Genomic DNA, 16,752 nt, shown 5'->3' on the forward strand with positions numbered 1-16,752 from the left:
AAGATTTTTTTGTTTCCTGAACTACCTTTGTTCCTCATGTTTTGGTTTTTGGATTTTGGCTTGTGTTTTTTTTGTTTGTTTTTTGGCCTCAACCAGGGATTTAATCCTGGCCATGGCAGTGAAAGCCCAGAATTCTAACCACTAGACAACCAGGGAACTCCCTTTTCTCATGTTTTATCTTGTTCCTTTTCTCTCACACTTTTTAATATCTTCAAATAGCTGGTAATCCTTTTTTTATTTTATTTATTTATTTTTTTTGCTGCGTTCGGTCTTTGTTGCTGCGTGCAGGCTTTTTCTAGTTGGCGAGCAGGGGCTACTCTTCATTGCGGTGTGTGGGCTCCTCATTGTGGTGGCTTCTCTTGTGGTGGAGCATGGGCTCTAGGCACTCAGGCTTCAGTAGTTGTGGCACGTAGGCTCAATAATTATGGCTCTCAGGCTCTAGAACACAGGCTCAGTAGTTGTGGCACACAGGCTTAGTTGCTCTGTGGCATGTGGGATCTTCCTGGAGCAGGGATTGTACTTGTGTCCCCTGCATTGGCAGGCGGATTCTCAACCACTGCGCCATCTAGGTGTTTTTTGATTTCCTCTTTGATTTCTTCAGTGATCTCTTGGTTATATAGTAGTGTATTGTTTAGCCTTCACATGCTTGTGTTTTTTACAGTTTTTTTTTCCTCTAGTTGATTTCTAATCTCATAGCATTGTGGTCACAAAAGATGCTTGATATGATTTGAATTTTCCTAAATTTACCAGGGCTTGATTTGTGACCCAAGATGTGATCTGGGAGAATGTTCCGTGTGCACTTGAAAAGAAAGTGTAATCTGCTGTTTTCAGATGAAATGTCCTATAAATATCAATTAAATCTATCTGGTCTTTTGTGTCATTTAAAGCTTGTGTTTCCTTATTCATTTTCTGTCTTGATGATTGTCCACTGGTGTAAGTGGGGTGTTTAGGTCCCCCACTATTATTGTGTTGCTCTCAGTTTCTTCTTTTATAGTTGTTAGCATTTGCCTTATGTATTGAGGTGCTCCTATATTGGGTGCATATATATTTATAATTGTTATATCTTCTTCTTGGATTGATCCCTTGATCATTATGTAGTGTCCTTTCTTGTATCTTGCAACATTTTTAATTTTAAAGTCTGTTTTATATGATATGGGTATCACTACTCCAGCTTTCCTTTGATTTCCATGAGCATGGAATATCTTTTTCCATCCCCTCATTTTCAGTGTGTATGTGTCCCTAGGTCTGAAGTGGGTCTCTTGTAGACAGCATATGTGGGTCTTGGTTTTGTATCCATTTCAGCCAGTCTGTTTCTTTTGGTTGGAGCATTTAGTCCATTTACATTCCAAGTAATTATTGATATGTGTATTCCTGTTACCATTTTCTTAATTGCTTTGGGTTTGTTTTTGTAGGTCCTTTTCTTCTCTTATGTTCCCCACTTAGAGAAGTTCCTTTAGCATTTGTTGTAGGGCTGGTTTGGTGGTGGTGAATTCTCTTAGCTTTTGTTTCTAAGGCTTTTGATTTTCTGTGGAAGCTGAATGAGATCCTTGCTGGGTAGAGTGTTCTTGGTTGTAGGTTCTTCCCTTTCATCACTTGAAATATATCATGCCACTCCCTTCTGGCTTGCAGAGTTTCTGCTGAGAAATGAGCTGTTAACCTTATGGGAATTCCCTTGTATGGTATTTGTTGTTCTTCCCTTGTTGCTTTTTTTTTTTTTCCATCTTTTTTTTTTTTAAGTACTTCTATTGAGATACAGTTAACAGACAACAAACAGCATATATTTAGAGTGTACAATTTGGTATCCCAGTCTCCCAATTCATTCCCCTCCAACCCTCCCCGCTTTCCCCACTTGGTGTCCATGTGTTTGTTCTCTACATCTGTGTCTCAATTTCTGCCTTGCTTTTCCTCTTTCATAGTTGTTTGCATTTGCCTTATGTATTGAGGTGCTCCTATATTGGGTGCATATGTATTTATAATTGTTATCTCCTCTTCTTGGATGGATCCCTTGATCTTCCCTTGATCTTTATGTAATGTCCTTTCTTGTTTCTTGTAACATTTTTTATTTTAAAGTCTATTTTATCTGATATGAGTATTGCTACTCCAGCTTTCTTTTGATTTTCATTTGCATGGAATATCTTTTTCCATCCCCTCACTTTCAGTCTGTATGTGTCCCTAGGTCTGAAGTGGGTCTCTTGTAGACAGCATATATGTGGGTCTTGTTTTTGGAGCCATTCAGGCAGTCTGTGTCTTTTGGTTGGTGCATTTAGTCCATTTACATTCAAGGTAATTATTGATATGTATGTTCCAATTACCCTTTTCTTAATTGTTTTGTTTTTGTTTTTGTAGGTCCTTCTCTTCTCTTATGTTTCCCACTTAGAGAAGTGCCTTTAGCATTTGTTTTAGGGCTGGTTTGGTGGTGCTGCATTCTCTTAGCTGTTGCTTGTCTGTAAAGCTTTTGATTTCTCCATCAAAGGTGAATGAGATCCTTGCTGTATAGAGTATTCTTGGTTGTAGGTTCTTCCCTTTCATCACTTGAAATATATCATGCCCACTCCCTTCTGGCTTGCAGAGTTTCTGCTGAGAAATCAGCTGTTACCCTTATGGGAGTTCCCTTGTATGTTATTGGTCATTTTTCTCTTGTTGCTTTTGATAATTTTTCTTTGTCTTTAATTTTTGTCAGTTTGATTACTATGTGTCTTGGCATGTTTCTCCTTGGGTTTATCCTGCCTGGGACTCTCTGCACTTCCTGGAGTTGGGTGGCTATTTCCTTTCCCATGTTAGGGAAGTTTTCGATTATAATCTCTTCCAATATTTTCTCAGGTCCTTTCTCTCTCTCTTCTCCTTCTGGGACCCCTATAATGTGAATGTTGGTGTGTTGAATGTTGTCCCAGAGATCTCTTAGACTGTCTTCATTTCTTTTCATTCTTTTTTCTTTATTCTGTTCCATGGCAGTGGTTTCCACTATTCTGTCTTCCAGGTCACTTATCTGTTCTTCTACGTCAGTTATTCTGCTATTATTTCCTTCTAGTGTATTTTTCACTTCAGTTATTGTATTGCTTATCTCCGTTTGTTCTTTAATTCTTCTATGTCTTTGTTAAAGTTTTCTTGCATCTTTTCAATCTTTGCACCTAGTCTTTTTTCAAAGTCCTGGATCATCTTCACTATCATTATTCTGAATTCTTTTTCTGGAAGGTTGCCTATCTCCACTTCATTTAGTTGTTTTTCAGGGGTTTTATCTTGTTCCTTCATCTGGTATATAGTCCTCTGCCCTTTCATTTTTCTCTATCTTTCTGTGGCTGTGGTTTTTGTTCTGCAGGCTGCAGAATTGTCTCTTATTTTGAATTTTAGTTTTTTCTATTCTGGTTACTTAGAATCTGTCAGCTTGCCAGTTTGCTGAAGTTGGTTTAATTTCAGATTGTTAATAACACTCTTTCCTATTTCAAGCACTGCAGATTTATTTTCCTTTTTCCCTTTACCTTTTACCCATGTTTATTCTCATTTCAATAGGATTTTTGAGATCGGTAGATAAATGCATGTGCTTAGTCTGACTTTATTTTGTTTTATTTATTTGTTAAAGTATTTATTTATTTATTTACTTATTTTTGGCTGCATTGGGTCTTAGTTGCAGCACATGAGATCTTCATTGCAGCATGTGGGCTCTTCTCTGCAGCGTGTGGGCTTTTCTCTAGTTGTGGCACATGGGCTTCTCTCTAGTTGTGGCGTGCAGGTTTTCTCTTCTCTAGTTGTGGCGTGTGGGCTCTGTAGTTGAGGCATGCAGGCTTAGTCACCCCGTGGCATGTGGGATCTTAGTTTCCCAACCAGGGATCGAACCTGCATCCCCTGCATTGCAGGATGGACTCTTTACCACTGGACCACCAAGGAAGTCCCTCAGTCTGATTTTATTTATTCAGCACTACTTACATGTTAAGTACATGTAAGTAATGTTCTAGGTTCTGCAAATGAGACAGACAAAAGTGTCCCAACCTTGATAGAGCTTATATTTTGATGAGAGAGACATATTGAGCACATAAGTAGATAATAACAGACTATAGTAGTAGTAGATATTATAGAAAGTAACTTGGGCTGGGAGACTCAGAGGGGATGACCTATAAATTGACATCTGAAGGAAATAAAGCCTGTCTCATGAAGAGCCTTGAAAAGAGAGCTCTAGGCAGAGAATTAGCAAATGCAGAGACTCAAGGAGGGGAAGGGACTTGTTTTATTAAAAGGAAGGCGTGTCTTGAGAGTAGTGAGCAAATTGTCTAGTGGTATGAGATGAGATGGGTTGAGAGGCAGATGTCAGGTCTTATAGGAGGACTTGTAGTCTCTGGTCAGAAAATTTGACTTTCTTTTAAATAAAGTGAATAAAGCTAATGAAAGGTTTTAGAAAGGGAGCAATGTGTGGACCTTATTTGGAATCTGTTTTTAAAAACCACTTATGAGAAACCTAAAAATTTCAACACCAGTTGGATATTTGATATTACGGAATTATTGTTATTTTTTTATTGTGCTTGAGTTTTTAAAGGTCTATCTTTATTTTAATAAATTTACTTATTTATTTATTGGCTGTGTTGGGTCTTTGTTGCTGCGTGCAGGCTTTCTCCAGTTGTGGAGAGCAGGGGTTACTCTTTGTTGTGGTGCATGGGCTTCTCACTGCAGGGGCTTCTCTTGTTGTGGAACATGGGCTCTAGGCGTGTGGGTTTCAGTAGTTGTGGCACGTGGGCTCAGTAGTTGTGGCATGTGGGCTCTAGAGTGCAGGCTCAGTAGTTGTGGCACATAGGCTTAGTTGCTCTGTGGCATGTGAGATCTTCCTGGGCCAGGGCTCGAACCCGTGTCCCTTGGATTGGCAGGCAGATTCTTAACCACTGTGCCACCAGGGAAGTCCCTATTATTTTCTCTTTTATTCCTTGCAAATTATGTTAAACTGTCACTTGTCCATTTGAATGTATTGTTTGTGTCTCTATGGTGTATGTTAACACATTCCTTGAATGATTTCTCTTTTTCTTACAAATTGTAAAAATTTGGATCCAAGGGCTTGATGAGATTTGATTTTTTATTTTATTTTTATTTTTTTATTTTTTCCTTTTTATTTATTTATTTTTGGGGGGTACACCAAGTTCAATCATCTGTTTTTATACACATATCCCTGTACTCCCTCCCTCCCACGACTCCCCCCCACCCTCCCCGTCGCAGTCCTCTAAGGCATCGTCCATCCTCGAGTTGGACTCCCTTTGTTATACAGCAACTTCCCACTGGATATCTGTTTTACAGTTGGTAGTATATATATGTCTATGCTACTCTCTCACTTCGTCTCAGCTTCCCCTTCACCGCCCTCCCCCGCAAACCTTGAGTTCTCCAGTCCATTCTCTGCATCTGCGTCCTTGTTCTTGTCTTGTCACTGAGTTCATCAGTACCATTTGTAGATTCCGTATATATGAGTTAGCCTACAATATTTGTCTTTCTCTTTCTGACTTATTTCACTCTGTATGACAGACTCTAGGTCTATCCACCTCATTACATATAGCTCCATCTCATTCCTTTTTATAGCTGAGTAATATTCCATTGTATATATATGCCACATCTTCTTTATCCATTCATTTGTTGATGGGCATTTAGGTTGCTTCCATGTCCTGGCTATTGTAAATAGTGCTGCAATAAATATTATGGTACATGTTTCTTTTCGGATTATGGTTTTCTTTGGGTAGATGCCCAGTAGTAGGATTACTGGATCATATGGTAGTTCTATTTGTAGTTTTTTAAGGAACTTCCAAACTGTTTTCCATAGTGGCTGTACCAACGTACATTCCCACCAACAGTGCAGGAGCGTTCCCTTTTCTCCACACCCTCTCCAACATTTGTTGTTTCCAGATTTTGTGATGATGGCCATTCTGATTGGTGTGAGGTGATACCTCATTGTGGCTTTGACTTGCATTTCTCTGATGATTGGTGATGTTGAGCATCTTTTCATGTGTTTGTTGGCCATCTGTATGTCTTCTTTGGAGAAATGTCTATTTAGGTCTTCCACCCATTTGTGGATAGGGTTATTTGCTTTTTTGGTATTAAGCTGCATGAGCTGCTTGTATATTTTGGAGGTTAATCCTTTTTCCGTTGTTTCGTAGGCAACTATTTTTTCCCATTCTGAGGGTTGCCTTCTTGTCTTGTTTATGGTTTCTTTTGCTGTGCAAAAGCTTTTAAGTTTCATGAGGTCCCATTTGTTTATTCTTGATTTTATTTCCATTATTCTAGGAGGTAGGTCAAAAAGGATCTTGCTTTGATGTATGTCATAGAGTGTTCTGCCTTTGTTTTCCTCTAGGAGTTTTATAGTATCTGGCCTTACATGTAGGTCTTTAATCCATTTTGAGTTGATTTTTTTTTTTTGAGAAGATTACTTAATAGGTATTCTATCAGCAGGCACATAAAGTCTACTTATCTCTGTTTTTGTGATGTTAGCAGCTGTTGATATTTACATTTAGTTCAAGTTGGAAATGGTGATACTCATCATTCTTTCTTCAGTTTTTAGCCACAGTGATCCTAAAGTGAGAAATTGCTCTTCATTTGTCCTTTGGTTACCCAGTGAGTGGTACAGTTTGAATAGAAAAGGCAGGGTAAATGCTTTGTTCTTTTCCTTTATTTCACTTTTCATAGTAGTGAGTTGGTAGGTGTTTCAGTGTATCATAGTGGTTTTTCTTTTGTGTTTTGGCTGCGTCGGGTCTTAGTTTTGGTGCATGGGCTTCTCTCTAGTTGTGGCTTGCAGGTTTTTTCTTCTTCTAGTTGTGACGCTTGGGCTCCTGGGCACGTGGGCTCTGTAGTTGTGGCTCATGGGCTTAGTGGCCCCACGGTATGTGGAATCTTAGTTCCCCGACCAGGGATCGAACCCATGTCCTCTGTATTGCAGGATGGATTCTTTACTGCTGGACTGCCAGGGATGTCCCTATAGTTATTATTTTTATTGATGCTCAAATTATAATGGTCAGCAGGAGCCTCTTCAAGTTAGCCCTCAAGTCCTTTAACAAGATGCTGGTTGTCTTTGATAGCTTTCTTACAATCTGCAATAATTAAATGTTCTTGCATTGTCTGATATACGTCTAATCTGAGACTTGGAATCAGCTAGTTCTCCAAGTGTATAGTATTTGGAAATAACTGTTAGTATTTTACTTAAATTTATTTTATAGTAGCCTATTAAGCCTACTTGATTTATATATAGCCTTTTAAATTGTTCCCTTTAGTTCTTGAGATATGAATTTTCTTACTTGTTTTGCCCCTTTACCACCATGATTTTAGGCATTTGGGGAATTTCTTTCTTTTGAATTCAGGTATGTATTAAGGCATTTTTTTTTAAAATGTTGTTTGTCTTATACAATCTTTTGATCTGTTTGGAGTGAGGGGGTGGTTCCTTGCATTAATTAAATCACCATGTTGAGTAAAGTTCCCCTATTGCTATTCCATTTGGGATAAACATGTTCTTAGAATGTCAGAAATGACCTCATCTGTGGCTAAAGTGAAAACTGCTTACTTTCCTAGTGTTTTTGTGTTTTCCCTAGATACTTTCTGTTTGGTTTTTATTGGTAACCTTATATAAATATTATGGCTAAGGTCAGTTTTGCTTCTGTGTATTTGACTTATTTCAACCTGTAGTTTGGATGGGGGAAAGAGGAATGGAATATTTTTTTTCCTTTTGTAGTATTTCACCATTTTTAGCTTGGAAACAGAAGGAAAAGGCAGGAAGGTTGCTGTGGAATTGTGTGAACTTGTAGGGGCTGAAATTAAAAGCACCAAAGAAACTTGTCTTCTAAGATTCCTTCTACCTCATGTGTTAGTGTGGGTCTGAATTCTGTTGAATTTCTTTTTTTCCTGCATGGATGGGTGTGAGGGACATATAGATGTTATGGTTGTAGTTTTATAAAATACGCCAGGCAGCAAATTCTAGTGCTGTTTAGAAAGAAAAAGAAGAAAGCAATGAGAACATGGGCAAACAGTTCTTACTAAGCCCTAAAATGTATCACTTTTATTCATCCATACAGAAAACAAGCATGAGGCCAAGAGGAGGCGAACAGAGAGAGTTAGGCGAGAGAAGATAAATTCTACAGTAAATAAGGATTTAGAAAACAGAAAGAGGTCTCGAAGTAACAGCCATTCAGATCATATCAGACGAGGAAGAGGAAGACCTAAAAGTGCATCTGCCAAAAAACATGAGGAAGAAAGAGGTATGAGTAAATCCAAGCAGTTTTGTTTTGTTTTCAAGTATTAAAGTTTTCTGAGATCTTATTTAGATAGTAGTGAAGAAAGTATTTGGTAGGCATCGAATTCTTGGACTTAAAATTCCAACTCATATTTTAGTTTATAAAAACATTTCCTCTCAGGTAGACTCTTGTTTTTAAAAAGTCACATAAAATTAATTCTTATTGGAAAACTAAAGACTTAAATTAGGTAAAATTCACCTTGCTATAAACTGATGATAGTAAAGTTCAGAGATAATAATAATTTGTGTATGACATTCTGGCTAAGTTTGGTAAAAGTCATTTTTTTTTAAAGATAAATCTGAGTTCTGTTAAGACTTATTTCAAAGTATTATACTGTGAGTTTTTTTTTTTTTTTTTTTTTTTTTTTTTTATACTGTGAGTTTTAAAAATTTATTATTGAAAGTGTTCTTCAGTGTGAATTTTTAAATTGCTCTTATTGTGTTCCCTATTTTGAGGCAGCTTTTGGATAGTAAGGTGAATTCTTCTTGGTCTAAAATGTATTCATATTCTCCTTATGGATTTTCTCTTCTAAGTAGTGTGTCTACCAATAACTTGTTTGTAACCATCAACTAAAACTTTAGCTTCTCTTTTTCTTTGATTTATACAACTTTTAAAAAAACCTTTTAGTGTGGAAAATTTAAAAGATTACACAAAAGTAAAAAGAATAGTATAATGAACCCCATATGCCCATGAATATCTTTTTAAAAGTGAGACTTTCAAGCCAGTAATTAAATGAAGAAGAGATAGTTTTTATAATTCTTTAAAAATCTCTATCAAGTAAATCAACTGTACAATTAAAAACAAATAACATTATTGTTAGACACCACAAAAACTTCTATTAAAATAATGTCATTTTCAGTGAAATGCATTTATAATTTCTTACATTATTTGTGAGTTATGCTTTGCTTTTTCAGGTATTCAGTCTTAGATATGGAGGTGTTCAAGCATAAATGTATTTTAGACATTGAGAATTTTCTAACTGTACACCATTTCTCTCTGCTTTGTGTGCTTCTATTGGAATAAAATTACTGCTCTTAGGGAAAATAACTTCACTGGTATAGCTTTTATCAAAGTTAAAGATTTCTTAATATTGTATGGCTAAAGGATTAAAGGTTTATAATGTCTTTGACTGTATTCTGTGAAGACTGTGCTTAGATACTCCTTAATTCCTTGGGTAATTTTACTGCTTTTTCCTCTTTCCTTCTATTATGCGGATCTTCCAGAGAGTTTGTTTTCTCACCTTGAATGTGCTTCTTTAACAGTGGGATGATCAGAAAATATATGCTAAAGACTGGTTTCAGAAGGGAAACTAGGTAAAGAAAAGTCAACAAAGAAAAAAAAAGAGGGAAATACTGCTTGGCCCAGAAAACAGAACATTCTTTACAGTTGAAGTAAAGGGAATATAGCCCAAAGAATGGAAAAGGAATGCTTCTGGTTGTGGGTCAGAGGAGATGAGAAAATAGATAATGACAGTCTTTTATTTGGGGAAACAAAGGCTCTGTAGTTGTGCTAGGACTCTATACATGCAGATTTGGATATTTTATCTTACGTTAACTTGAAAAAGGAGGCATTTATTTTGCTATTAATTTTTTCAGGTAATTTTAGTTTATTATAGAAAAGTTTTAAGAAAGCTGTTTCTAGAATAACATATGCTTTTAATACAAACAGGGATGACCTCAAGGAAGTTTTTGTATAATAAAATAGAATCTTTTAACGTAGGCTAGGGGCAGGGGCAGTCAGCAAACTTTTTCTGTATAGTGCCAGATATAGATATTTTAGGCTTTATGGGCTATACAGTCTCTGTCATAGCTACTCTGCTCTGTCATTGTGTCTGGAAAGGAGCCGTAGAGAATATGTAAATGAATGGGCATGGTTGTATTCCAGTAAGACTTTATAAAAACAGGTGGCAGGCCAGATTTTGCCCCGGGCTGTATTTTACCATGTTTTCTACATATAATACCAACAGGCAATATGGACTTTTGAAATGTCTATATATTTTAGAATAGACTTCTTTGATATGCTTCTTAGTGTTTAAGTAGCTACTTAAATTCAGTATTTATTGATTCCCAGCTCATAGGGCACTTGAAGAATTTGAAGCAAGCTTTACCTTTGTTTTAATAAGGAAAACCTGACAATATGTCTAAAAGCACATTTTTAATTGACTTTATTGTTTTCTATATTTTGAAAAAAATTAGGAAGAATAAAGAATGAAAGGGAGATTTTTTTAGACATTTAGATAACAACATTATTATAAAAGCTGACTATTAAACTTAATTTTGATTGGTTTCAAATAAGTCTTCATTTTATATGTGGGGGTATGATTATTCTGGATATTAGTAATGCAGGAGTGACATTTTGACTGATTAAAATATATTGGGCAATTCTGAATATCTTATTAATGAACGTAGAGAATTAATGTAGACTTAGAGAATTAATGTAGACTTCAAGTTAGAGATGGTAGATTGAATAAACACTCTGCGCCCTCCTCAAATCCTAGTAAAATGACAGGAAAGGGATTTTTTTTTTAAAGGGCAAAGTCCCACAAGGACAAGGAATGGGAGAAGCAGCCAAATTCTGGAAAGTGATAACTTCTTTAGCAGACCCAAGAGACCTAAATTATAAGCTCCTTTGAGGAAAGCCAAGAAAGAAACTGATTTTCATTTCACATCTGCCTTAAGGTCAGGAATTTTTGCATCAGTTATGTCTGGAAGTATAGAGATGAAGGTGAAGCTAAAAACAAGATAATTTGAAAGTCTGTGTTTTAATAGCCTGCTAGGGCTGTTTACCCTTCCTCCAAGTTCATCCTTTGAAAAAGTTAAAGCAAAACAGAGTCTCTGGTCTAATAAACACCAGGCATCATTGAGGACAGGGGTACCAAATTAAGATGAGGAAGATAGGTGAAAATTGGAGATGGCAAATATTGAGTTCTCTAGTTAGGCTTTTTCATAAAGGATAAGGAAAAAAACAGGGAGGAGGAAAAAAATTAAAACTACCATTAATATTCTTCATAAGAGAAGATGTGGTAGTCATAAAACAAGAACAAGATGATGTTTGAAAGGAAGTTGCAGATATCAAAAAAGTCCCTGGAAAATGAACTTTAAAATGAGAGTCTCAAAAAATATACATATGTATTTTTATGTCTATATGATTTGCAGAAATGTAAAACTTTAACACAAGGGTTACAACAAAATTGAAGAAATGTACCAGAATGTATAGAAATAGGAAAAGAGATGAAGAAATAGAATAGGAAATATAAGAGATTTAGAGGACCAGTTTGAGGTCAACATCTGTAAATAATCAATGTTGCAGAAAAAGAACAGAAGATGACGGAGAAGGAAGTCATCAGTGAAATAATTCAAGTAGTTTTCCCAAACATGAAGGACATTGAGTTTCTATATTGAAATGCCTAACCAAATTATTCCCAGACCAATGAATGGTTAAAACTAGATATTATGCCAAAGCACATGATCATAAATTATCTCTCTCTGGTTAAAGGGAAAATCCTTCAAGTGTTCAGAGAAAATAATCAGAATGGTGCAGTGGAATACTACCCAGCAAGGAACAAACTACTCATGTCTGAAAAACATCAATGAATTTCAAAAACACGTTGAATAAAAGAAGCTAGACACAAAACAGTACATACTATATGATACCACTTACATGAAGTTCAAGAACAGGCAAAGTGAATCTGTCGTGGTAGAACAATGGTTGCTGGTGGGGTGGGGAGGGATTGACTGGAGAGCGGCATGAGGAATTTTCTGTACCTTGACTTTGTTATGGATCATCCAGTTGTGCATTTAAGGTCTGTATGTTTCACTGTATGTAAATTTAGCATTAACTTAAAAAATAAGTATAAAACGTGGTATAGGGTTTTCTTAACAGTGGCACCAGTAGTTGAAAGACAGTATTTTGCCTTTAAAATACTAAGAGGAAATCTTCAAGTCTTTACTCAATCACACTATTAACTAGTGTGAAGAAAGACTAAGGATACTTTCTGATATTCAGGGTCTCAAAAGATTTGCTATCCATACTCCCTTTCTCAGGAAGCTACTGCAAGATATATGACATCAGTGAAGAAGTAAACCAAGAAAGTATTCTGGACCTAGGACACAGGGTCCAACTTAAGAGAGAGATGAGAATCTCTACAATGATGTTGACGAAAGATCTCAAGATGATAATTGTGCAATAGGCCTAGAAAGCAACCATTTCAGATTGGAGGGTATCAGAAGACTTTTCTTGAAGAATTTCTTCAATAAGATAAAATTGATGTGTGTAAACATTCTGAAAGATTTAATCCAACTAGAAGAGAGTTTGGGTTCAATTAATAATGAAAACTAAGCAAATGAAAGAAGAGAGTATCTTCATTGAAAACAATGTACAGGAAAAATGAAATTTTACATAGTGAAAAATGTAAACACACAATATCGATCTCATCAAAATGGTAATATAACTATAATGGGAAGATGTGATAAGAAGAGTATGGTGGGAGAAATAGTCAGAAAACAATAAATCCTAATTTTTCATGGTGGAAAGTCAATTAATAATGTCTAAAACCAAAATCCAGGATGCTGTATACGATAAATATGTTATTTAGGTAAAAATCAAAAGGAATACCTGAAAAAGCAGTTTCATTTGAAAAGTGGGAAATGTGCATGAAGGGAGAAGGACTTCTGGTTTTTTTTTTTTAACAAGTTTTGTAAAAAATAATTTGACTCTAAACTATATACGTTTAACTTTGATTAAAAAGTCAAAACAAAACAGCCAGACAAAAGTGGAATCATAGTAGAGCCTGAAAAAATAATTTGGGAGAATATACACAAAGATGTTAATTGTGATTTTAGCTGGCTCGTGAAATAATAGGTGATTTTTCTTTCTTTTTTCTTTTTCTGTATTTTTCAAAATTTCTACCGTGAGCTTGGATTGCACTTGTAATCAAGTGGGGAAAAGTAGAGATATACGTTGGTTTTTCTTTTTCTGTAGCAGGGCTAAGGTGAAGAACGTAATATATCCATAAAGGCACCATTGATGTTCAGAAGGGTCCATCTTCAGGGTGAGGAAATTTATTCTGATTGAGACAGTGAGCGCATGCTAGTGAGGAGAAAGAAATACTTGAGATTCTTACAGAAATGATATCAGTATTACACTGTGTGTACAGAAATATACTCTCCATTTAGTCTTAGAATTGAGTTAATGGCATTTTAGTAATTCCTTTGTGTAATTTAAAAATTTCAGTTCAGTAGCATAATACTTTATAACATGTAGTGTACATTGAAGTATTATATACAGTATTGTCATTTAAAGGAATGTTGAAAACTTTAAAAAAAATACTACATCATGCCTTCGTATTAAAAGCTTTCCCTTTTTCTTTTAACAGAGAAACAGGAAAAGGAAATTGACATCTATGCTAACCTCTCTGATGAAAAGGCTTTCGTGTTTTCAGTCGCCTTGGCAGAAATAAATAGAAAAATTATTAATCAAAGACTTATTCTCTGATGTTTGTCTGCAGAATGTGTTGAAACTTTCTTCAGGATTGCATCAGCAATTCTCAAACAGTTATGGACTCTCAGGAGCATTTTGACTGCATCAATAAGGGCCATTGATTGTTTTTTTTCTTTATCATTTAGCCTGCCACACTTTGGGAGCAAAGCTGTAGGCTTGGACTGTTCTGGGATTTCCTTATTTACCAAGGAGTACTGTCAGTGTTTTGTGTTTGGGATATAGTATATTTACCCCCTCCGCCCTTAAAAAAAAAGGGGAGAAAAGGAAAAAAGCTGGATGGCTATTAAACGATTAAGGGATAGGGTTGGGAGTGGAATTATCAAGACTAGAGAAATAAAATGATAGTTTGTAGGTTTGCCACCAGAGATGCAATATTTTAGATACTTTGAAAAAGAGTGACTTTAAAAATATGTATTTCAGATTTTCAGCACTAACCTTGCATATTTGCAGTTCATTTAATAAACTGGCAATTGATATTTTTTTGAAAGGGGAATTAATAATATAAACTGTCAATTTTGTCTTAAATTGATTTTTTTCTTGGCCTTTATTTTTATGACTTAATGTATCAGTTATATTTTAGAAGCTACTTTCTAGACAGTTTGGAAGTTTGGGTGCTATATGAAGAAAAACATTTAAGGATATATCATACTTATATAAACACCTTGTTTTCTTGAATGTAATTTATTTATTGGTTAAAAAAATACTTTTTTGCTCTCAAGATGGTGCCTGTTAACCTAAACATAAAGTATATTTATTACATGCAAAATATTTCTTAGATAGCCACTTTTAAGCAGTAATGTTCTTTCTGAATGGATGTTCATTTACACATCCTGAAAATTATTTAAATTGTTACTCAACCTCACTCCGGAGGAAAAAATAAACCTTAATATTGAAACTAATAGATTAAATAGTGTGATATAAGCTTTTTGTTCCAGTGAAGTTTGTGAAGTGTATTTAAATTATTAATTTTCTAGTGTTAAATAATAATTGTTTATAGTTGATTTATTTTATACTCAGTGCTTTTGCATTTTTATATATCGATTTAATGCTTAACATATTCAAACTTGATAATGACTTTCCTTATTTTAAGTCAACTGTGGCCTCTTCCCACCCCCATCTGTTTGGAAGTCCTAAACAGTTAGACTTGGCCCTTACTTAAGAGAATTTTTCTTTCAGTTTCAGCAACAGCATTGTCAGCTTCAGCCTGAGTCTCCCATTACCTCCCGGAAGAAAAGAGGTTTACATTTTTTTCTACTTTATTTAAATGGTAGCCAGCAGAGGGAGCTTAAGTGGTACTCTAGGTAGGATGTAGGATTTTCCTAAGAATGCCTTTTTGCTCAATCCCCATATTTACCTGCAAGTACTACTTCAATTATCCTGTATGCATTTTAAAGCCCTAGTAATAAAGTTTATTCCCAGGAATGTTAATGTGATTTTATCTATGAAATATAAGAAAACTTTAAATTTTGAGGAAAAAAGTTAAAACGATTAATATCTAAAAATGCTTATGAACTGGGCTTCCTAGGTGGCGCAGTGGTTAAGAATCCGCCTGACAATGCAGAGGTCACGGGTTCGATCCCAGCTCCAGGAAGATCCCACATGCCACGGAGCAACTAAGCTCCTGTGCCCAAAAAAAAAAAAAATGCTTATGAACTTATACAGGCATACCTCCAAGATATTGTGGGTTCAGATCCAGACCCCTGCAATAAAAGCAAATATTGCAGTACAGCAAGTCACATGAATTTTTTGGTTTCCCAGTGCATATAATGTTATGTTTATACTGTACTGTAGTTTATTAAATGTGCAATAGCATTGTCTTTAAAAATGTATACACCTTAATTTCAAAAATACTTAATTGCTAAAAAATGCTAACCATCATCTGAAACGTCAGCGAGTCATAATCTTTGCTGGTGGAGGGTCTTACCTTGATGTTGATGGCTGCTGACTGTCAGGGTGAAAGTTGAGGTGGTTGTGGCAATTTCTTAAAGTAAGGCAACAGTGAAGTCTACCTCACTGACTGACTCTTGCTTTCGTGAACAATTTCTCTGTAGCATGTGATGCTGTTTGATACCGTTTTACCCATAGTAGAACTTCTTTCAGAATTGGAGTCAGTCCTCTCAAACCCTGCCCTGCTTTATTAACTAAGTTTATGTAATATTCTGTTCATCTCGGTAATCTTCACAGCATCTTCACTAGGGGTAGAGTCCATCTCAAGAAACCACTTTCTTTACTCATTCATACAAAGTAACTCCTCATTTGTTAAAGTTAGGTCATGAGATTACAACAATTCAGTCACATCTTTAGGCTCCGCTTCTGATTGTAGTTCTCTTGCTGTTTCTACCACATCTTCGGTTACTTCCTCCACTGAAGTCTTGTAATCCTCTAGGTCATCCATGATGGTTGAAATCAACTTCTTCCAGACTCCTGTGTATGTTGATATTTTGACTGCTTCCCATGAATCACAAATGTTCTTAATGGCTTCTGGAGTGGTGAATCCTTTCCAGGTTTTCAGTTTACCCTGATCCATCAGAGGAATCACTGTCTGTGGCAGCTATAGCCTTATGAAATGTATTTCTCAAATAATAAGGCTTGAAATTTGAAATTACCCCTTTATCCATGACCTGCAGAATGGATGTTATGTTAGCAGGCATGAAAACAATATTAATCTTGCTTGTACATCAGCATCAGAGCTCTGGAGTGACCAAGGTGCATTGTCAGTGAACATTAATATTTTGAAAGGAATCTTACTCTGAGGAGTAGGTCTCAACAGTGGGCTCTAAATAGTAAACCATGTTGTAAACAGATGTACTGTCATCCAGGCTTTGTTTTTCCATTTATAGAGCATGGGCAGAGTGAATTTAGCATAATTTTAAAGGGTCCTAAGGTTTTCAGAATGGTAAATGAGTATTGGCTTCAATTTAAAGTCATTCTGCTGCGTTAACCCCTAACAAGAGAGTCCTTTGAAGCTTTGATGGCAGGCGTTGAGTTGTCTTTAGCATGAAAGTCCTAGATG

The 16,752-nt window shown here is 35.8% G+C and overlaps 1 protein-coding gene across 1 annotated transcript in view; it reads left to right on the top strand.

Moving 5' to 3' along the window:
* The window catches only part of LOC130838361 (UPF0547 protein C16orf87 homolog), a 128,042-nt gene that overhangs the window by 16,999 nt on the left and 94,291 nt on the right, over positions 1 to 16,752 (top strand). The window contains exons 3-4 of the mRNA XM_057711321.1: positions 8,022 to 8,204; positions 13,615 to 14,640. Coding sequence (XP_057567304.1) covers positions 8,022 to 8,204; positions 13,615 to 13,733 — 302 coding nt within the window. The 3' untranslated portion in view covers positions 13,734 to 14,640. Of the gene's footprint in view, positions 1 to 8,021; positions 8,205 to 13,614 lie in introns of the transcript that reaches the window.

This window comes from Hippopotamus amphibius, chromosome 16 (assembly GCF_030028045.1).
Source record: "Hippopotamus amphibius kiboko isolate mHipAmp2 chromosome 16, mHipAmp2.hap2, whole genome shotgun sequence".
Classification (NCBI taxonomy): Eukaryota; Metazoa; Chordata; class Mammalia; order Artiodactyla; family Hippopotamidae; genus Hippopotamus; species Hippopotamus amphibius.